General features: G+C 38.9%; 1 protein-coding gene and 1 long non-coding RNA gene across 2 annotated transcripts; one reads left to right on the top strand and one right to left on the bottom strand.

Moving 5' to 3' along the window:
- Positions 1-16,301: 16,301 nt before the first annotated feature.
- Positions 16,302-16,777, top strand: LOC124289004. The gene is made up of 2 exons (XR_006901559.1): positions 16,302-16,411; positions 16,521-16,777. It is a non-coding gene; the product is annotated as an uncharacterized LOC124289004 (long non-coding RNA).
- A 2,324-nt stretch (positions 16,778-19,101) lies between these two features.
- Positions 19,102-23,546, bottom strand: LOC124288971 (cytosolic iron-sulfur assembly component 2A-like). Its single transcript, XM_046725570.1, has 5 exons — positions 23,369-23,546; positions 22,624-22,788; positions 22,006-22,055; positions 19,776-19,821; positions 19,102-19,268 (listed from the first exon to the last, which is right to left on the bottom strand). Exons 1-5 carry the CDS (start codon positions 23,520-23,522, stop codon positions 19,162-19,164), a joined length of 522 nt encoding a protein of 173 aa, XP_046581526.1. The 5' UTR covers positions 23,523-23,546; the 3' UTR covers positions 19,102-19,161.
- Positions 23,547-24,330: the final 784 nt, after the last annotated feature.

The following is a 24,330-nucleotide window of genomic DNA, read 5'->3' as shown; positions in this document are numbered from 1 at the left end:
TCGGGGGTTTGATCCCCGACCGCGTCATACCAAAAGGTGAGGTGAGGTGAAATTGGGTGATATTTCGCTTATATGGTATGACGCTGTCGGGGATCGAACCCGCGACCTTCCGCTCTCCGCTCTAACCACTACACTACGGAGGGGGTCTCATACCAAAAGACGTTAAAATATGGTACTCGTTGGTCCCTGCCTGGCGCTCAGCATTAATGGGTACAACAAGGACTGGTCGGTTCGGAGTCAGTATAATGTGTCTGAGTGGGGTATTCATGCTTCACTGCAACATGGTATCTCAGTGGGCTAGCACTATAAAACCAGCTTAAGTCTGGGCTAGTACAAGCAGCTGCACATACACATACACACGCATGCACGTCGTCATATGAGCGAAATATTCTCAAGTACAACGTTAAAGCAATTTCACCTCACCTTCGAAGACCCAATACTCGACTGTATTAATACACAAGAAGCAATGTCTATTAAAGTGAAATTAGGACATAGACTTGAACAGGGGCTTTCGTACCTGGGATATTGAATGAATATCTACTCGTAGTTATAGATTAGTACATTGATTCACCTGCGATGAAGCGCAAATAAACACGGCATCTACCATATTATAAAATATATCAGTATACAAGTGTAAGCGAGAAAAACACTCCCATGAGTGTATAAACTCTCCACGATACGGAGTCCGTTGTACGATTCCGACGATGTCTTAAGCACTTGTTCATGAATCATTAGTGATGGTGTGATTAGATTAGTGATTAGATACCAGGTGTAAAAGGTGGGCGTGTCTCGCCACTCTGCTGGTAGAAACACTGACACTTGGAGGTATTACTGCCAACATCGGGTCGTCGATGTGTGCCGGATGCAGCATCTGTTTTAGTTAAACTCACAAAGGTAACCAACAATGGAGAGGAATCTGTAGAATAAGGGGGAACATGAAGGGAAAGTATGTTCGAGAGTGCATGTGGATGAAGACGGAAACACGTTCAGATAAACATGCCGTTTATTAGAAAGCTCGCTCCATTAATGCATGTACACGTGAGTTGAATTATTTCCATATTGCATTTCTAGGTAAAAGTTAAACCTGACATGTTTCGTGACAGTTTGTATGGAAACACTATTGTCATTCCAGGGTTATTGCAATTTCCCTCTCGGCGTTCAAATGTAAAACACGTGGGATTAATGTGGGTCTGGTCTGCGACCATCGAACTTGGCTGTTTAGAGACTGGACACCTGCCGGTCAGTTGGGATTGGAACGGATACAATTTTACGGATCAACCAAACTGAAAGCATGATGTTCTAATTGCTATTGTTTGCCCTGGTTTCAACAGAGTTATGACATATCTAATTATGGGCCTGGTGATATCGTATGAACCATGTATGTTTGTGTAATGTGTTTTATCAGTAAATACACATCTCAACAGGTGGTTTTCACGAAACTCTGATATCAAATAATGTCCCCGCCCTTCCTCATACATATGTACATGCTTATGGACAACTCCAATATGTCTTCTAGAAAACCACAGTCGACTTGTCTGTCGATCGTGCACAGTGGAAGAAAGACATATATTTAGTGGTTATACTTTGTGACATGACTCAGTGGCTCAACCATATGCATTGTTTTGTCTCGTATAAATAGATTTTTTACAAGTTGCCTTCATCTCTAATCTTGAGATATTTTGGTTTTGTCGCTTTAAATATAATTTATCGACCCATTATTGCATACATAGAATTCCAATAAAGGTACAAGTTCTGCAATCTACTTGTACAGTCTAACTGCTTAATACTTGAGGCATGACAGCTCTGCGTCGCTTGAAAGCCATTTCCATGTGTGTTGCCATTAACTCAAACTAAAGTGCCTTTTTTGTTCTCATAGACCTCTCTATTCCTCGATTTTGTTTAACAATTCCACCCCTGTGATATTTTGCCTACCCGTTTGACCAGCATTCACTTTGTGCGCCCTTCGGGTAGAGAAACAATACCAATCTTATGTCTATGAATAAAGTATTGGCATTACAGTTCACCGCACAATAGGGTGTTGACTCCAATGTTTGCAGTGTGAGATAACCCTGGTTTCAACGATTCAATGTTGAAGTGAAGTCGTCTTTGATCGCTAGATTCCCCGTTAAGTGAAAAGTCCTGTCTTGTCCTGTGTAGATACTGTTTACTGAAGTCCTTTGATCTGTCAAAACCACTTCAACAGACATTAGGGTTTTTTGCAAAACAGATTAAAAAATACTTTGGCTTAGCTGGAGTATGCATTCCTAAATCTGTTATGAAAACAAGTATCATGCCTGTGTTAATGGTTGGAGGAGACAGGATTGAAAAATGTCATTACTTCTTAACATTCTTGTCATAGCTCGGGTTCCCCGTGTCGATGCTTTGTTGGATCATCGAGATCGACATGGTGTTGAAGTATTGGATGGTGTTGTGATGTAGTTGTATTGGTCGGTACATAATGTCGAGTGGGGGAGAACTGGTGGAACATGTGTGTTGAATACTGTATAAATATAGCTCCATGTCGGCTATACGTGAGTCAAATTACATATGTACGGTTTATCACACTAGGATTCAGGCCCAACTAATCCCCCATCCAGACACTGCTACCGTCGGCTGAAGTATATTTCCTTATATTGCAGTATGCTGTGTTCTGAACACGGTGAGGGGTGTAAATCAAAGTATGATTGTTGTATTGTTTTACGGATTTAAATAGATAAATGCAGCAAAGAGTGTTCGGGTGATCGTGGCACAGTCAGACTGACTGACTGACTGAGTTTGGTTTTACACCGCTTTTAGCGATATTCCAGCAACATCACGGCGGGGGACACCAGAAATGTGCTTCACACATTGTACCCATGTGGGGATTCCAACCCGGGTCTTTAGCGTGACGAGCCAACGCTTTAACCACTAGGCTACCCCACCGCCCCGGCATAGTCCGACAGGTTAAGTTCAGGACTCTTGCCTCCTTTATACTCAGCCCAGACAGAGAATAGGACTTATGGTAGGAAGCACTGATTAGTATAACGTTTTACCAATTATAATATGCAGGTAACCTTGTCCTTTTTTCAAGGGAAACAGCGAATGGGCCTTATTCCAGAGGCCCTCGTGTCTTTGCGAGGATTAATGATTAAAACAATATTGTTTTTAAGATGACCCCCGACTCGAAATGCTTCACAGTACAATATGTCATAATGTATTGTACTGTGAAGCATTTCGAGTGGGGGGTCATCTCAAATTTTTGTGTATAATTTATAAAATCTTTAATCCTCGCAAAGACACGGGAGTCTGTGCCTTATCACAGGAACGCTGCCCAGTCGAACCAACCAGGAACTTTCCGGACAATATGGAGACTCCCCAACACTGCAGCCTTCTGCATTATCCTGAGTGTGTCCTACCGACCCTGATACAAATTATTATATATCCAAGAAAGCCCATGCAAGTGCCTCCATTGTACCTTTCTTTACACCTGAAAATGAAGAAAGTCTCTGGGCTCTTTTTATTATGTTGCACTATTTTAATTTAGGAACCGTTCCTTCTGTAAAATATGTTCATTTCAGAGACTAGATGTTAGTCTGCCAGAGTGTCAGGAGGGAAAACACTGGGACACTCGTCCTCTGCGCCAAGAGATCAGGAGGTACCAAACCAGAGGCAAAGTGTATTTGGGATGCAAGTGAGGCATTTCAGAGGCAATGCCCGCATATATATCATGCTTTTCCATAATCTTGCCAATCACATTGCTGTCAAACGAGACTCATCTATCTCATGTAATCAGTGGTTTGATCACTTTCTATCATTACTTTGTGTTGACCAACCTGGTGTTTTACCTATTCTTTCACCTCATGTTGTAAATGCTACTGATGTGTTTTGTTTCACATTTTACATTCCCCTAACAATAAGTCCCTTAGACCTGATGGTATAGCAAATGAGTTTCTTAAAGCATCAAGTGCCTCCATTGTACCTTTTCTTACAGTACTGTTTAATCAGGTATTTGACAGTGGTAATTTTCCATGCGGTTGGGGCAAGAGTATCATATGCCCGCTGTTCAAATCTGGCTGTAGAAGTAACCCAAATAATTATAGGGGTATATCTCTTATTGATTCTATTTGTAAAACATTTTCCTATATTTTGAATAGGCGTCCCAGGCAGGCTTTAGAGCAGGGTATTCCACAATTGGTCACATTTTCTCTCTTCAGGCTTTAGCTCAAAAATATTCTTGTAAAAAGAGAGGTACATTTTATTGCCTTTTTTATTGATTTCTTAAAGGCTTTTGACACAATAAAACATGATGTTCTCTTGTAATATTTAGCTGAAGTTGGTATTCTGGTAGTTTTTTAATATAATATCATCAATGTACAGCAGTTTATCTGCATGTGTTAGAACCTCAAAGGGTTTATCTAAGTGTTTTACATGTAATATTGGTACCCGTCAGGGTCGTGTGTTGAGCCCACAGCTGTTTATCATTATTGTTTATTAATAAGTTGTTTTCCTTAATGATGATATTTCTGCACTTTCTGATACTTGTAACCAGTTACAACAGAAGATAAATGCACTTGAAAGATGTTGTAAACAAACTGGAATATCAATTAATCTTAGTAAAACAAAAGTTCTTGTTTTCAGAAATGGTGGGCCAATACGGCAATATGAAAAGTTGTTCTATAATGGTAATCCTATTGAAACTGTATCATTTTATAAATATCTAGGACTTGAATTTACACCAAAACGTGTATGGAGTAAAGCTCAAAGCTGTCTGGTATCTCAAGCTAACAAGGAAATATTTTCTATAAATGGTTTTCAAAAAAAGATGGGAAGAGTAAATTCTAAAGACTTGTTTCAGATTTTTGACAGTATGGTTTTACATATTTTGTGTTATGGGTCTGAGATTTGGGGTACTATTGTAGCATCATTGAGTCTGTTCAGGTAAAATTTTGTACATATTTCTTGAAAGTTGGTAAAGCTACCTGTAATAACATGACTCTTGGTGATTGCGGCAGACTTCCTTTACAAATTACTTATATGACTAAAGTAATGAAATACTGGTGTCACCTATTGTATATGCCTTATAATAGACTACCAAAACATTGTTATATTATGCTCAAGTCCTTAGATGATGTTGGCCGCACTACTTGGGCAACTTGTGTCAGAAATATTTTATTTAAGTATGGTTTTGGCCATGCATGGATCAATCAGGATGTTGGCAATGTTAATTATTTCATATCCTTGTTTAAGCAGAGACTTTCGGATAATCTTAAACAATGTTGGTTCACTTCAATTCAAGGTTCTAATAAATGTTTTTATTATTCCCAATTTAAGACATTTTTAAAAAATGTGGAAAGATATTTAAATTCTGAGATTCCTTTACTTCTCAGATCTGCACTCTCCAAATTTAGATGTGGTAACTTCAATTTAGCAGTTGAACCTGGAAGATACAATAAAGTTAATTAGAATGAGAGATTATGTTTATTTTGTAAATTGGATGACAAAAATGTTATTGAAGATGAATTTCATGTACTCCTTAAGTGTGAACATTTTTCTGATTTAATGTTAAGATATATTCAGAAATATGTGACTGATTTTGATTCAAATGCCAATTATATTAACATTATGAAAACACATAATGACTGTTTCATAAAAGATGTCAGTATTTTTCTGTATCATGTACTTCAGCGCATTAGAAATGTTCCTCTTACACAGCATGTGCACTAAACTATCTGTACCATATGCAAATGACTGTATGATGGGCCTGTGGCCTTAAACTGAATAAACTTGTCTGTCTGTCTGTCAAAAGAGACACAAACTTCAATAAAATTAAAACTTGTATTGGTTCTATAAACAAGGGACAAGACCAGGTCTCTTGGAAAGAACATTTTAGGCTGTATATGGGCGTATTCCATGCGTGGACCTCGTAAACCGATTTGCTGGTTGTGCAAAGAAAGTGCAACCAGTCACAAGGTGTTGAACAGTATCGGCGAATTCATTACAGAGTCTACATTTCATATTAATAATCTCTCTTAAAATCATATTTTGTCTATTACGAGTGGGAAGTGACTGGTGTTTTGTTACGAATGCCACAGGGTCAGGATGTCATCATTCTGTGATGACGATTCATAGGCGCACGCTTATTTTCCAACCGACCATGTGTGTTGCCAGTCAATTCTTCATAGACACGATAGAGAGAGAACTCTACAACCATTGCTTTCATTCATCACAACAGAAATTGTTACATTTATATTATGTTATGTTTTCATAGATATAGTCCTACTATATCAAATGCCACCCTAACGTTATCAACGCAATGCGGTAATTGCATTAATTATGGCAGTAATCATAACAGTAACTGTCGACACAGTGAAAGGATGTTGCTTGTTCAAGGTGATATACAATAAAACCAGGATGTGTTCCAATACAGTGAGATGCCAGCATTCTTGGTACTTGAGAACGGCGGTGGCAGGTGGTCGAGTGGGCTCACGGGAGAGACACATCTTAACAGAAGTATGATTCTTTGATGCTTAAGAGCAATAGCAATATTTAGTCACCTTGTTCGCATTCAGAAGCAAATTCTGTTAGGTTTCTATTTTCGCAATGCAGTTACCCCATGTTGATATTTGTATCTCGAGTAAGAGAGTGTTATTTAAAGTCCCAATGGCCACTATTTTGTAGATGTACGGATTGATATAATCGGTTCCGGTCGTACACACTTGTCGTGGTAGTATGGGACAGGGTATGGGACAGGGTAATGGTCCCACATCCAGACGGATCAAACTGCATGATCTGTATCCCAGGGACCAAGCTAATCCCCGGATCCCAATAATGGAGTATTGACTGAACATTGTTTGAGGCCACTGTAAGGATTTAGAACTGTCACAGACGCTTGTCAATAATCCAGTCAAGACCAAACGATAAACCCATAATGGTGTCCATGGGAAACAGTCTGAGAAAAAACTGTACTGAGAGAGAGTAAACACAGACTGAGTGTCTATGTGATTAAAGACATATATAGAGGATATTATACGAGTGCCTATGTCATACTATGTTTATGATACGAGTGCCTAAATGTTGGTATTTCCAGAACGAGAGCGAGGGATATACCGATATTTAGGCACGAGTGTCGTAAACATAGTATGGCATGGGCACGAATATGATATTCTTTTTATTACCGAAGTCGTCAAATTGAGGAAAATATAAACCCAACTCTACTTTCAAACACAAGCTGGCTACCCGCCGTCGAAGCATATAGAACGCAACGTTATAGAAGAAACGGACGTCATAACATTGTTCATTGCGTCACGTCACCATGACAAAGTGATATTTTGCCCTAGGGCATCGTATGAAAAATATGAACCCCGATATTTTCGCCCTCGTAGGTAATAATCCCAAATTTTTAGTACAGTAATCAGTATCACTGTCTCGCGTGATGTATTCGAAAGCATGAATCCGTGGTTGGTAACAGCGACACCACGAGAGAGGTCATCCCAGCAATGAGAGAGAGGGGTCATCCCAGCAATGAGAGAGAGGTGGTGTTCAAAGTTAGTATCACTGTCCAAGTATTCTTGTGTACAGATTCGGTCACTTTGTTATGTTTAAGTAATCTTTGTGGCTTTAGAAACTGTTATAAATATATTTGTAGTAATTGCCCCGTGACAGCAAATGACAGAAGTGCCATTAAAACTTCGAGTGTTGTAGATGGCGGCGAGAGATTAGACTTATCTGCCAGGGGAAACATGGAGGGCGTGATCGTTCGTGATGTGTCGGAACTGGGCAGTCGGCTAGTTGGACATACAAATGTATGTTTATGAACGGCTGTGTGAAGAGTAATCTCAACTGATAATGCTGAATAGACACAGCAGTGCTTTACCGTTCAACACCCTTTGATATAACATTACTTCCCTGCCCATTTGTGTTGATGTGACACACAAGACATACTAGCTTGTCCGTCCACAGATGTTTTACATGAGAGGAAAAAACTAATCAACCAAATTCAGTTACCTCAAAGGAATTTTTTGAAACAACGTCGCTGATAATATCGAATGGCATTATGTCTGTTATGCAGTTCCATTTCCCCTGATTTCTGTTTCCTTCCCTGATTTCTGTTTCCTTCGGGGCGATCAAAAGTGCCATGTTTGTAAGAACCAGGGGCAGACAACTAGAGCGACTGGCTAGCGCTGACAGCATTGGGACTGGCATCACATGCCGATACTGATAACTACAAATCTTCACGTGTACAGTATTAACATTAACATGAAGACAAGGGAACATTCCTGAATACACGATTGGAATATTCAGGAAGGATATAAATAAGAAATGCATAAACTATGGCGGAGTAATGTTTACTTCTGAGGTAAACAATCCTGTCGAGAAATTTAGTGTCTGAGTGAATTATGAGTGTCTGATAAGGCCAGTGGTTGAACATAGAATGCAGTTTCAAAGATGTTTGAATTGACCGTCTAAGTGTCATCTCATGGTATTGACCACAGATTTACCTGGACCAGTCCCCATTATTAACTGGCAATCCGGTACATCGGGATAACGCCATCTTGTGATGACCAGGAAATATTTGAAAAATGCATGTTTAAAAGGTTTCGACATTCTTCACATCAAAGTTGTTCGTTTTTTTCCACACATATATACACAATGTGGACTGCAATAGCGCTGTCATGTCAGTGTTGTCTAGATTCAAGTTGTACTGATGGGTATGCACTTCAGTTTTGGAGACCGCTCAGCCGCAGTACGAATGGGGAACAGCTGTGTGGTGCGGATCACTATCGGCGAATCTGTCAGTGAACGATATTGAAATGATGCACGATGTCAGTAAGTAAACACACTTGTGTCACTGTTTGATAACCAGCCCACTGAACAGGCGAAAGAAACCATGGACTTCTTTAATACACCTTTTGTGTTATTTACTGAAGAGAGTTTCATGTTTTTATTGATATTAACAGCACTGTGGAAAACTAAAACATGCAGGGATACTGACCTGTTTGATTGGCATTTTACTGTTATTGAGGGATAACATCTAACTAACGTGTTCGTAACAGACACGTGTATCGTCTTCTGTCTATGTGTATCATCTTATATGTCTGCACCATCTTTTACACCTATATCTACGTGTATGTCTGTATGTGTCATTTCGTGTATCTGTATGTATCATCTTGTATGCAGATACGTATCTTCTCGTTTGTTTGTCTGTTTGCATAAACGTTGTGTCTGTGTGTATCATTATGTTTATATATAATACCCTCTTCAAAAAAAAAAAAAGAAACGCACATGAGTTTTCAGCAGTTCATTTCGATATATTTTGACAGCAATCGTTATTAAACAATTCCTATGTTTGAATCCCGTTACACATTTCAATCAATCAAAACTTTATTTCCGTACAAAGGCCATCGGGCCCATATACAGAAAGTTTCATACATGTAATGCAATTTGCATATATGTATACACGCCCATCTGCATACATTTATACAAGTAATCAGAACATACAATACACCTTAATATGGAAAAGTAGATAAAGGTATGATATGATAATATTACAAAAGTATAATATGGTATTTAATATTAATATTATGTCGTGGTTGTTGTGTACTGCGCAAAAACGCATCCCAAAATGTGTTTGTAAGCGTTTGTCATGAAAAAATGAAAACGATACATGAAAAGTGCATGCAGAAAAGGTGTCGGAAACATGAGCAGAGACTATAAAAGGCCAAACCAAATTCATCAATTCATTACGAAATTTACGACGTGAACGAAGATGAAAAATGACAAGATTGAATGCAACTGACGCCATTGGACATTTGGAAGCAGGTGAGTCCCAGTTTGCCGTTGCAAGACACTTCAACATCCACCGAAGCACCATATAATCTCGATTATGGCATCGATATGCCCGCTTCAATTTGACCCAAGATTGTCCCAGAAGTGGAAGACCACTCGTGCTCAGGACCGATATGCTACAGCAACGGACACTGCAGGACAGGTGCCTGGTCTTCGAAGTATTTCCAACCAAGCTATCAGAAATCTTCTAAAAGTAGTGGGAATTCGAGCATATCGAAAAATTGTTGGACCTGTCCTGACACGACTACACCGACAACGATGGGTATAGGCATGGGACCTGGGGAACTGGCGATGAATCGCATTTCCTCCTGCAACGATGGGAAGGAGACAACGTGTCTATCGACGTCAACATGAACGTTTTGCGGCGAACTGCGTTCGACTGGTGGACAGATTTATGGAGGCAGTATCATAGTGTGGATAGCCATGTCCTACACGGTTAGATCAGAGCTACTGGTGGTTCAAGGAAATCTTACAGCAAATCGTTACATAGACCAAATCTGGCGACCTCACCTCCTTTCACTTTTTAACCGCCAGAAGGAGCTGTTTCAACATGGCAACGCTCGACCCCACACAGCTCATGTAACAGTGCAAACGCCAGTGTCCTTCCCTCAGCTGGCCTTCCAATTCGCTTGATCTGAACCCGATCGAGCATCCATGGGACGAAATTGATCGACGCGTCCGTAAAAGTCACCATGGTCCCCCAGACACTTGCAGAACTTGCCAACGCGTTGCATGAGGAATGGCGAAGAATTCCCCAAGGAAACATCCGACGACTTGTGCAATCCCTTCCAAGACGGTGTCGAGCAGTGACATCTGCAAGGGATGATGTCACCAGGTACTGACCAAAACACCCCCTTATGTGCTGTAAGTGAACTGCTGACAATGACGTCAATACATTTGTTCATCGTGTGTCGAATTTCTTTCATCTATTTTCAAGCTTAATCAACTCGTGTCCACTTCAATACGTTTAATACAATTCCTTAATTTTGGCGTGTGCTTTTGTTTTCTTTCTGTTTTGCGTGTTGTTTTGGGTTTTTTAAAGTGTTTATATATCATAATAGTATGTGCCCGTATGTAATACACTGAGTACCAGCCCAGCGCAGTGACTTGTATAATTCCGCGGGAATTACCTGTTAATTGTTGGAACCAATACTAATTGTAATCACTATTGTGTATGGATTCAGAGAAAACTTGGTTCCATTTTTTTCTGTTTGATATAAGTATCATTTTGGGGTGATTGATTGTGAAATCTCAAAACTAATTCGAGACAAATATATTTTCATAAACCTGTCACAACATAGTCATGTAGCATATCAAAAGGTAGCTTATGATGCATGATGTAAATATAATCACATAATATACTTCTACTTTCAATTTGGACACATAAAATATGACATAATCATATAAATTAATCAAATATGTTCTTTCTTCATCGGACACCAGCATTGTAAGCATTGGTCTATATTAATGGAAATCATTTCTTCAATTAATGTATTCTCCATAATACATACTACCATGAAACACTTATGTAGTAATAATAATACGTAGGTAAGGTTAATGTGACTATCATATAGTCATGCACAAGTGGCAAATCAAGCCTACCAGTACAGACAGAATTGACACACTGACACTCGTGTCTGGGTAATTAAATGGCAAATGACCTAAAGTCAAATCTGCAGTCAATATAAACTGAAAGTATGAATACAAGAGTGACAAATTATATCATAGTGGACAGATAGCTACAAATTACAAGTGGGGTATGCATGTGCAATATATAATGTGCACTAGTATATTTATTTTAACTTTCACTAGGATTTAGCGTTAAGTAACTTGAATTACTTATGAATTCATTCAATCACTATCCACATCGTCACCAGATTCATCTGCCATCCAGAGCAATTTCACGTGAAACGTTTTCACACCTTTCCATGTCCGCCTCACAGCCACACATACCAGTGAATGCTCCAGGCGCACGCAATGCACAAAGAACTGTATGAAATCCACTCAAGGCGAGCGGCCAAATTCAACACCAGGGATATGATTGAGAATATGTTGCTTCAGCTCCTACTTGGTACTAACTGTTGAGTGGCATCCGAAGCCATATAATAGATCTATTATATGGTCTCTGGTGGCACTATGCAGTCGTAAGACACCATATAATAGATCTATTATATGGTCTCTGGTGGCATTATGCAGATCTATTATATGGTCTCTGGTGGCATGATGCAGATCTATTATATGGTCTCTGGTGGCATGATGCAGATCTATTATATGGTCTCTGGTGGCATGATGCAGATCTATTATATGGTCTCTGGTGGCATGATGCAGATCTATTATATGGTCTCTGGTGGCATTATGCAGATCTATTATATGGTCTCTGGTGGCATGATGCAGATCTATTATATGGTCTCTGGTGGCATGATGCAGATCTATTATATGGTCTCTGGTGTCATGCAGATGTATTATATGGTCTCTGGTGGCATTATGCAGATCTATTATATGGTCTCTGGTGGCAGATCTATTATATGGTCTCTGGTGGCATGATGCAGATCTATTATATGGTCTCTGGTGGCATGATGCAGATCTATTATATGGTCTCTGGTGGCATGATGCAGATCTATTATATAGGTCTCTGGTGGCATGATGCAGATCTATTATATGGTCTCTGGTGGCATTATGCAGATCTATTATATGGTCTCTGGTGGCATTATGCAGATGTATTATATGGTCTCTGGTGGCATTATGCAGATCTATTATATGGTCTCTGGTGGCATGATGCAGATGTATTATATGGTCTCTGGTGGCATTATGCAGATCTATTATATGGTCTCTGGTGGCATGATGCAGATCTATTATATGGTCTCTGGTGGCATTATGCAGATCTATTATATGGTCTCTGGTGGCATGATGCAGATCTATTATATGGTCTCTGGTGGCATGATGCAGATCTATTATATGGTCTCTGGTGGCATGATGCAGATCTATTATATGGTCTCTGGTGGCATGATGCAGATCTATTATATGGTCTCTGGTGGCATGATGCAGATCTATTATATGGTCTCTGGTGGCATGATGCAGATCTATTATATGGTCTCTGGTGGCATTATGCAGATCTATTATATGGTCTCTGGTGGCATGATGCAGATCTATTATATGGTCTCTGGTGGCATTATGCAGATCTATTATATGGTCTCTGGTGGCATGATGCAGATCTATTATATGGTCTCTGGTGGCATGATGCAGATGTATTATATGGTCTCTGGTGGCATGATGCAGATCTATTATATGGTCTCTGGTGGCATTATGCAGATGTATTATATGGTCTCTGGTGGCATTATGCAGATGTATTATATGGTCTCTGGTGGCATGATGCAGATCTATTATATGGTCTCTGGTGGCATGATGCAGATCTATTATATGGTCTCTGGTGGCATGATGCAGATCTATTATATGGTCTCTGGTGGCATGATGCAGATCTATTATATGGTCTCTGGTGGCATTATGCAGTCGTGAGAGACCATGTTTTATGGACGACATCCATATGAATGTTGTTCCAGAACTAATTATATGTTCCTGTAGACTGTAAAATTCAATTTCTGCCGAGATTTGTGATTGTTGAGATGCTGTGAAACGTTCTGTCTGTTTATGCGTTACATTGCCTATGGCATGTGAGTGTTCAACGTACTTTATCCAATATGGCAAGTGGCACTTGAAGTCATGAGCATGTGCAATGGGTCCAATGTAGCACTCAGCTGGACTCTCCACTGCATGTTGTCACCGGTTTCAACGGCATCTCTCAGTTGTTTACCATTATTGTAGCTACGTATTTGGTGCAATCTTTTGTTTCACAGCTTTGGCAAAAGAAACATTTTTCACTGTTGAAATTTAGCTGATGATGAACGTTGGCAACAAGACCCCAAGATGAAGGTGCAAATGAGGACGTACAAAGTGCAGGCTCTGTAGAAGTGGATGGTCTGCCTTTGGAAGGTGGGCATTGGACAGTAGACCCTGTTGCTATCTGGTCTTTAAACGTTCTATGTGGGCCGTGTTGGTTGTCTCCATTCACTATTACATGTATAAAGTACTGCGCTGTACTTTAATGTACTTTCACCAAACCGTACGCAGATAGCCCTTGTGTCATACCCAACATAACTACCAAGTTTCATTCAAATCAATTTGTTTAGATATTATACACATTCCCCATTTACTTAACATTGCGATTGCCTCTGTGTACTTGTAATTATTATGTATACATATATTTTTGAGAGGCATGATATATAATGGTAGTTATAAAACACCCATCACAAGGTACATTTTGAAATGCTACATGCCTATTTTGTGATGGGGTTATAAAAATATTTTTTCTTACATTGGTGCTGCAGCTCGATTATGGGTATCAATGTTTAGTTACACCAGAATGACACTTATAAATCATCAGGAAAAATGGAACCACGTTTTTTTTCTGAATCCATTTGAAATACTGATTACAGTTATCAGTGGTCCCAAACATGAACATGCACTTTCATCGGAAAAAAAGTTTGCTACACAAGCCAGTGCACTATAGATGTATGTGTCATGGTGGCTGCCCCTCTGTAGACTCCTCTCTTTTCGATAATTCCGGGAATGTGCGCAAGACGGTGTCAGCCAACAGACAAAGGGAGGCAACTCTTGTTCTCGAAGTCAGGGATTCCTGTGAAAAGTGTGGCTTGCACTTCACATCACAGATCGGCCAAGGACGAATCCGCGCCTACAACCCGTGGTACTGAAACTCTCAGGGGTCATCTTCAACACAAGCCTTCTGTTAAGGTGTTGATATCAGTGGACTGGAGCAAACACATTCACACAAAGTTATAACAGTTATTGAAACAGATTCTCAAACTTCTTCAGCTTTGGGTGGCTGGGTGGGTGGGACTATGCTGTTCGTGTTATTTTAGATTTAAACACTCAAAATGTTCTTGCCAGCTGTAAAATCTGTGTGGTGCGGCAATATCCCGGAAGTATGACAAGGCCAGTGTGTTTTAATGTTACACGGTCACCTCAGGAATGACGCACAATGCGAGTTGGTCATATAATTATATTTAATCACAAAGGGTTACACTGTATACACACATCAATACCACAAATCAACAACCTCTCTTACATTCCAGTCATTGTACACAACAATATAACCCGTGGAAGATGAGATCATGCATGTTTCATGCAGTTAAAATATAATCAGTAGTTTCAGCAAGCATGTAATTGAGATCCACCGTGATCTGAGTGTACCATTATATATAAGTGATCGGAATACATGAGGCCTAAAGCAAATATATAGGTATATATAGGCAGCCCATGATGTCATTAATCATTACCTCAGTCTGTATTCACTGTGTCGTCGTCGTCTAAGAATTACACAAAATAAATTCACAAAAAAACACAACCCCTCTAGGCATGTTAGCACTACACTCTCAGAGTAGAGATGATTCATGTGGATATATTATCTTTTGGATGGATTGTTCTTACTGGCACGGGGGGCGGTGAGTAGCCTAATGAATAAAGCGTCAGCTCGTCACGCTAGAGACCCGGGTTCGATTCCCTACATGCGTACAATGTGTGAAGCCCATTTCTGGTGTCCCTCGCAGTGATATTGCTGGAATATTGCTAAAACACATACTCGTACCCTACAACAGGCGCAGTGTCCAAATCCACTGAACAAGCATGTATACCAGAAAAATCACATATCATAACAATGCACAACAGGAACACTTCAATAGAAGTGTTGACCATTTCATTTTGAAATACCTACTGTATTGCAATAGAAGTGTTGCCCATACATCTATTACTCATGTAAGTGAGCATGACGACACTGTATTGCAATAGAAGTGTTGCCCATACATCTATTACTCATGTAAGTGAGCATGACGACACTGTATTGCAATAGAAGTGTTGCCCATACATCTATTACTCATGTAAGTGAGCATGACGACACTGTATTACAATAGAAGTGTTGCCCATACATCTACGTAAATTGAGCATGACGACACTGTATTACTCATGTAAGTGAGCATGACGACGACACTGTATTACAATAGAAGTGTTGCCCATACATCTATTACTCATGTGAGTGAGCATGACGACACTGTATTACAATAGAAGTGTTGCCCATACATCTATTACTCATGTAAGTGAGCATGACGACACTGTATTACAATAGAAGTGTTGCCCATACATCTATTACTCATGTAAGTGAGCATGACGACACTGTATTGCAATAGAAGTGTTGCCCATACATCTATTACTCATGTAAGTGAGCATGACGACACTGTATTGCAATAGAAGTGTTGCCCATACATCTATTACTCATGTAAGTGACGACACTGTATTGCAATAGAAGTGTTGCCCATACATCTATTACTCATGTAAGTGAGCATGACGACACTGTATTGCAATAGAAGTGTTGCCCATACATCTATTACTCATGTAAGTGAGCATGACGACACTGTATTGCAATAGAAGTGTTGCCCATACATCTATTACTCATGTAAGTGAGCATGACGACACTGTATTGCAATAGAAGTGTTGCCCATACATCTATTACTCATGTAACGTGAGCATGACGACACTGTATTGCAAATAGAAGTGTTGCCCATACATCTACGACACTGTATTGTACTACATCTATGTAAGTGACTGACACTGACGACATCTATTGTAAGTGAGCATGACACTGTATTGCATAGAAGTGTTGCCCATACATCTATTACTCATGTAAGTGAGCATGACGACACTGTATTGCAATAGAAGTGTTGCCCATACATCTATTACTCATGTAAGTGACGACACTGTATTGCAATAGAAGTGTTGCCCATACATCTATTACTCATGTAAGTGAGCATGACGACACTGTATTGCAATAGAAGTGTTGCCCATACATCTATTACTCATGTAAGTGAGCATGACGACACTGTATTGCTACATGCTCATGTAAGTGACGACACTGTATTGCAATAGAAGTGTTGCCCATACATCTATTACTCATGTATGTGAGCATGGCGACACTGTATTGCTCTCCAACATGTCAGCAGCAATATGTCTTTAAGTTACAAAAATATACTTCAGTAGTCTTTAGTGTGAATGTGTAGTCAGCTTCTGCACTGTTTGATTTGAGATCTTCAACTCTGACACAGGCTCAAAAGGTCATCATCAGTCTGTTCATGTTCAGTTGCTTTCAGTTAATGGCTGAACTGTGCCCCTGACCCACTACAATAACTGATCAGACATTACAGAACAGCACAGTTATTTCACATTTTAGCTGCTGTAAATTTATCATGGAAATTACTCTACGGTGTTATATTGTATCGTCACTGGGAGTCTGATTACATATTGCCCTATTGTTTTATACAGAGATAGTACAGCATAGTTCATATAACTGGGAGTCTGATTACATATTGCCCTATTGTTTTATACAGAGATAGTACAGCATAGTTCATATAACTGGGAGTCTGATTACATATTGCCCTATTGTTTTATACAGAGATAGTACAGCATAGTTCATATAACTGGGAGTCCCTTATCATTGTTGAGCATATATTGTTCATGTTTATGTAAGACAGTAATAGGTTGTTTAGATCTGTACAGAGAGAAGTAAGATATAAACTGCACATATACATCTTGTTTATTATAGTTTACTGTGTACATCCTTAAAATCAATGTCGATATGTTATTACAAACAGTGTGCATTATTCTGATTCAATATGCATTATTCTGATTCAATATTCGGAATCAAAATGGAATCAATATCATAAACACAGCATTCTCAAACATTGATCATGATTGAATTCATAAGAATCATTTAGAAAACAAGATATATGATCAAGTCCTCCCAAATATCAATGGATATCAACGAGTACAATACTGATCAATCATCTGCCAGTTGAGCAACTTGTATCATTAATTTTAGTAATGCCCAGCATTGTCTCAACATGTTGCTGGTATGTACAACACTGTATGTTAGTTTGTTTTCAATGTTAATGTCTGTATGTATCATCTTGTTAGTCTGTATGTATCATCTTGTATGCCTGTATGTATCATCTTGTTAGTCTGTATGTATTATCTTGTGTGCCTGTATGTATCATCTTGTATGCCTGTATGCAGCACCTTGAGTGCCGATATGCATCGCCTTATATGTCTGTATGTATCACCTTGTATGCCTGTATGTATCATCTTGTATGCCTGTATGTATCACCTTGTATGCCTGTATGTATCACCTTGTATGCCTGTATGTATCAACTTGTAAGGCTGTATGTATGTATCACCTTGCATGCCTGTATGCATCATCTTGTACAGCTGTATGTATCATCTTGTACAGTTGTATGTATCATCTCGTATGCCTGTATGTATCATCTCGTATGCCTGTATGTATCATCTTGTATGCCTGTATGTATCATCTTGTATGCCTGTATGTATCATCTTGTATGCCTGTATGTATCATCGTGTATGTATCAGTATGTATCATCATAGTGTATGCCTGTATGCATCATCTTGTACAGCTGTATGTATCATCTTGTACAGTTGTATGTATCATCTCGTATGCCTGTATGTATCATCTTGTATGCCTGTATGTATCATCTTGTATGTCTCAGTATGTATCATCTTGTATGCCTGTATGTATCATCGTGTATGTATCAGTATGTATCATCTTGTATGCCTGTATGTATCATCGTGTATGTATCAGTATGTATCATCTTGTATGCCTGTATGCATCATCTTGTACAGCTGTATGTATCATCTTGTACAGTTGTATGTATCATCTTGTATGCCTGTATGTATCATCTTGTATGCCTGTATGTATCATCGTGTATGTCTGTATGTATCATCTTGTATGCCTGTATGTATCATCGTGTATGTATCAGTATGTATCATCTTGTATGCCTGTATGTATCATCGTGTATGTATCAGTATGTATCATCTTGTATGCCTGTATGTATCATCATCTGTATGTGTATGTATCATCTATGTATCACATCTTGTATGCCTGTATGTATCATCGTGTATATATCTGTATGTATGCCTGTATGTATCATCGTCGTATCTTGTATCAGGCCTGTATGTATGTATGTATCATCTTGTATGCCTGTATGCCTCATCATAGTGTATCACCTTGTATGCCTGTATGTATCATCTTGTATGCCTGTTTGTATCATCTTGTATGTATGTATCATCTTGTATGCCTGTATGTATCATCGTGTATGTATCAGTATGTATCATCTCGTATGCCTGTTTGTATCATCGTGTATGTATCATCTCGTATGCCTGTATGTATCATCTCGTATGCCTGTATGTATCATCGTGTATGTATCAGTATGTATCATCTGGTTCTTCAGTGCACTTAGAGATGAGTTCCCTGAGGTTGGGGTTTTCCATGGCAGCAGCTATCCTCTCCTTGTCATTGATCTGCTTGTTGACTGCAACATGAACACAACATTCTTATACACAAGTGGGTATGACCAGGTCTGTGGTTGGCTGTTCCATGGTGATGACCCAAGATGGTCTACTCTCCTGATTGTAAAATAATTAAGTTTCTCTTCTCTGTGCCAACAGAATGAAGCTATTGCTGAGTATGGTTTTAGAGAGTTGTATAAATGTTATTTGATGTTCTCCAGTTTTCTGTCATTGTTGTCTTGACAACCCACACACATGGTTCGCACCTCTCCACCAGATATGCATAGTAAGCAGGAAGCCACAGGGCAATACTCACTGCGTTATGTTCTGTTTAAATACATCACTGCGATATATTGGGAATGGACAAAATATGATTTGATGTGATGCTAGATTTGATGAATTTTAGGATGAGAAAGAAACAGAACTGTACTTAGGCCAAACTTATGCTATTTATCTTACAACTTGTTCTCTGAAAACATATCTAATGAGAAAATATATTTAAAGTGATCTTTAACAAAACATTTACTTACTTTCATCAGCTGTGGAATGGGTTCCTTCCTTGATAAAAATATCCAGCTGGAAAGAAGACAATTTTAGCTTTAATATCCCGTAACAGTAGCAACAGTTGTTTCTTGTATCAATGGATGGCACTTACAGAATGAGAGTGTGCGCAAGATCGGATAAACAATGCTGTTCTAATTTTACATCCCAATATTTTGCCAATTGATGAAATCCTCATGCAAACACAGGAACAGGAATAGAAGGACCAATCATGGATACATACTAATCACTGCCCATTACAGCTGCTACTGTTGCTGTAGCAGAGAAGTGCTCAGTACTGGTGCAGATATATTAAGAACCTTGCTAGTTTTCCATCCAACAAAATCAACTTGCCTTATTTTGTTTTTCATATTGACCTAAAATATTCAAACACTCTGATCGTGTTTCACTGATGTGATTTATGTTCACATACAGTTAGCAGTTAGCATCATTACATCCAGACTATCCACAAGGTAGAGTTTTATCTTCCCAGCACATGTGGTAAGTCTTACTAGTACATGACATAGAATGGCAGGTGTGGTCCTCAAACTACTTTAAACACCTGGTAAATATAAGAAAAGTGAGATACTTTATGGATGACAACTTCTTTATCGTATTATGATGCGATGTTTCAGCATAGGTTCTTATACAGTTGTCAAGCACGAGTGTAGTACATCACCCTTACTTGACAATGGTATAAGACTGACTGACTGAGTTTGGTTTTACGCCGCTTTTAGCAATATTCCAGCAACATCACGGCGGGGACACCAGAAATGGGCTTCACACATTGTGCCCTTGTGGAATGGTATAAGAACCTATACTGAAATGTCACATCATAATATAATACAGAAGAAGTATCAAACCTTTCTTATTATTCATCAACTTCTAAAATGCCAATCAATGTCTATACCTAATAAATATACTTAATGAAAATTCTTGAAAAATGGCAAAACATGAGATTCCTTAAAGGTCACATGCAACGTAAAACACAACTTTGCAGATTCTGATACCTTTCGGTATGGACTTACCGAAAAAAAGCGTCAAAAATGCAAATTCAACTTATAAAGTTGAAAAATAACGCGATGGAAAAAAACGCGCGAAATCGGAGTTCAAACGTTTCACTAATTTTCCCCAGACTTTTCTGGGGAATACAGGTTTCAACAGCTGGCTGCGCTCATAGCACGTGCGCAGTGAAATAGGTTCGCGCAACTTGGAAGCGGGCTGTCTGGTGAATACTCGGTGAAGGCTTTGGTGTGAGCTAGTTTCATAATGTTTTGTTGATATCTCACAGGCTCGAGCTTTTGTATGTTATGACAGTAAATAAACTGTTTATATAATTCCATTTATCTATTTCACCACACGTTCTTCTTACCGAGTCACTTTCTCAGTTCGATACTTAAAAAGCAATGTCATTATTTAGAGTTGACACGATTTCTAACTGTGATATAGATATGTTGCTGTCACAGACAAAACTCAATGTCTTGTTTTATTGACACCAGTGTGTCTGCCTGCCTGTCTGCTAATGACAATATTCAATACACAACTGCGATCACTGACCACATGCAATTTGAACTTAATACCAATCAGGCTATACACCATAAACAAAACGCATTGATTTATGGCCCGAGTTCGGTCTCTGTCACATTATGTAATTACACAGACAGGCAGGTGTGATACTTGAACACATGACATGTTATGATGTCTGTTGATTGCAAAATGTTATACACAAAAATGAGCATGTATTTACAAAACCCAACTTTCTATATATACACACACAATGACCCGTGAAGGCGGCATCTGCTAATGAACCAGCCGTTACACTTGAGTGCACACCCACCTGCTCTGACTGGGTTCGGTATCCCGGCTGCTTCGTTTCGAGGGAGGTAAACCGAAGTACACAATATTGCACTTTTGATTTGCGATTATACGCTTATAATTTTGTTTATTTGTTTTTTCATAATCAGCAATGCATATTATATGTCATGAAGAAGTGATAATTGTGTTTTAATTATGTTTGATTTTTTGGTTGCATGTGACCTTTAAGAATACAGACCATTAAACCCAGGAATTGGTCTTTTTCAGAATTAAGACTTTTTGGTGTTGTGATGCGTATGTGTCAAAACTTTAGGAATTAGCTTGTTTACACAACTTCAAACTTTTGACCCGGGCCGCAACTAGTGTGCAAAGTTGACAACAGGACAGCAAGGAGAAAAGACATACCTTGTGCTGCTCAGGCAAACATTTCTCTAACTTTGTTCGCAAGCTTAAACCTGAAATGAAACATTGATCAATATTGTAGTTAATGATGTCAATGAATATCTTAATGTCTATGAATTTATGTAACATAAGTAATAACCTTTCGTTTATTTGACCAGCCTTGGGACAAACAGGTTAAATATTTGGCTTTTTCATGTAATTTGATTTCAAGCGCATTACATTGAGAAGAACAATCTACTCAAATTTGCTTACTAGACTAGAATTTACACGTGAAGATTTAAGATAATGCAACCCCTAAGCATGATAAGATATGTCCAATAAGATTTGTAAATATCATGAACATGACTATGGAATTTGTTTCAGGTAAAATCCCCACACGTGTACCAATGTATGCTGACAGTATAGTATTCACATTTGTAGCTTGTAGGATGACACAAACGTTCAGAGCAGCATACCATAGTTTCACATCACAAACAGATAAACAAAAAGAAGATACGTTGTAGATAATCTATACACTGAGGCATTTGTTGAGTCCTGGCATATTCACATACTGAGTGATTAATTCTGTTCTGTGAGGCATGATCTGATGACAGGTATCAGATCAACAACATCTAAGATTACCTATGAGTGATGCTAAAGAGCAGTGTGGAACTGTGGGGACGAAGGTCAGCTTGACCAGCAGCTGACCATCCTGGAGACGAGACACATGGACACCCTCCTCTGATATCACATTCAGCTCTTCCAAAGTCTCCGGCTTCTCTGGGTCTCTCACATCACGGATAATATCTGAATAAAAGAACATCCTACTTTCACTAAGGTTTTAAACTTTCCAAGTATAGTTCAAGTATACCATCAAAGTTCAATTACCATCATTACAACATATCAATAACTGTTACACCTTGTTCATTGTTGATACTTTCCTGTGAATGTAAGGACTGAGAGATTTTGCGCTGATCACAGTCGCTTCACTAAACATAACCATTAACAGCACCTCATTAACTTTGTCAAAGATTTAATTAAATCGAAACAACATCAGATGTAGCAGGGAGACTATATAAGGTTGTAGAGTATCCCTGAATGTAGGGATCTCAACCTCACATCAAATATTTAGGTTGATAAACCATACAATTTGAGTAATGAAACAAAATATTAACATTCGAAAGAAATATTCTGCTATGAGTGGGACTCACAAGAGATATCTGTTTGCAAGACACTCAACATCTGGTCTTCGGTAACCTTTTGGTTAAACTGGCTCAGATGGAATTAGATCATTATCACACAGAAAACAGTCCAGACATTCACCAACATTAATTCGGTAACTGTGAACGAATAGTGAAGGACAATCGAAATCAGGTCATCATCTCACCATAAATTGTCTCTTCGAGTATTTTCAACTCCCTTTCTCTCTCTGGGTCCGAGGCGGTAGTGTTTTCATCGTTACATGCTTTTTCCGGTGGAGAATTATTTTCATTCATTCTCGCCGGAACTGCATTTTTGAAGAAATTTACAATGCTTTGCATCGAGCTCTCGATGATGTCAACAAATTAGAGTTATCTCCCTTTAACTGAACTTCGTCAAGTTCCTAACAACGATAGAGTGCACATAAATGTGTCACGCGCTGGCGAGGAGCTTGTAACTTCGTTTTCATGCTCACCTTTGTGTATGTCGTCTTCCTCGTAGAACATTACGAATAATGCCGTCTGTTGTCACCGATGACGTGGAAGCTGCTGCCCTTACGTTCTGTCAGGGATAATCTACAACATTTATAGTCTCCCTGGCTCTGTATATCACGGGCCACACGTCAAAATGGTCATAAAACATCCAAGTCAAAATGGCCATATAAAAAGTCAAAATGGCCATACATTATTTTTTAATATTTTAATACTCTTAACATTTCCCCATGGTGTATTATTTGATGGGGTATTTTCAAGGTGTAAAAATGACAAAGGAAGTTATATCAGACAAATCTTGATGTTTATTACAAATCAACAAATCACGTTTTCAACAAATAACAAGACATATATTTGTAGGTTCTTTCTTCATGTACATGTACTTTTGTACTATTTTCTACTACATGACATCTATGTAGATCAGTTACATCAAGTCAGAAACAGTTCATTCCACTGGTCCAGTCAGCTGGACACACAAGACATCAGCTGGTAGAAGGGGTCCTTAACAATCTTAAAAGTCCCATCTACAAACCAATGCTGTGCAAGAGAAAGATGGGAGAGTTGCCTATCTGTAACAAATAGACGATGACACTCTCCCTTCACAACTATGGAGCGTCCAGACTCCTGTAGATTTGCCATGGCTGCTTCCTTCACCTGA

This window comes from Haliotis rubra, unplaced genomic scaffold (genome assembly GCF_003918875.1).
Source record: "Haliotis rubra isolate DU_JTF1 unplaced genomic scaffold, ASM391887v1 Scf43, whole genome shotgun sequence".
NCBI classification, from domain to species: Eukaryota; Metazoa; Mollusca; class Gastropoda; order Lepetellida; family Haliotidae; genus Haliotis; species Haliotis rubra.
Note: the sequence above shows the minus strand (reverse complement) of the source record. Positions and strands in the feature narration are given on the sequence as shown.

Excerpts from the sequence above, each read along its gene's own strand:
- LOC124288971 (XM_046725570.1), bottom strand. The coding sequence starts at position 23,522 with ATGCAAAGCATTGTAAATTTCTTCAAAAATGCAGTTCCGGCGAGAATG. Across the intron at positions 22,789-23,368 it reads ACTCGAAGAGACAATTTATG|ATATTATCCGTGATGTGAGA; the intron begins GTGAGATGATGA and ends TCTTTTATTCAG. Across the intron at positions 22,056-22,623 it reads CTCTTTAGCATCACTCATAG|GTTTAAGCTTGCGAACAAAG; the intron begins GTAATCTTAGAT and ends GTTTCATTTCAG.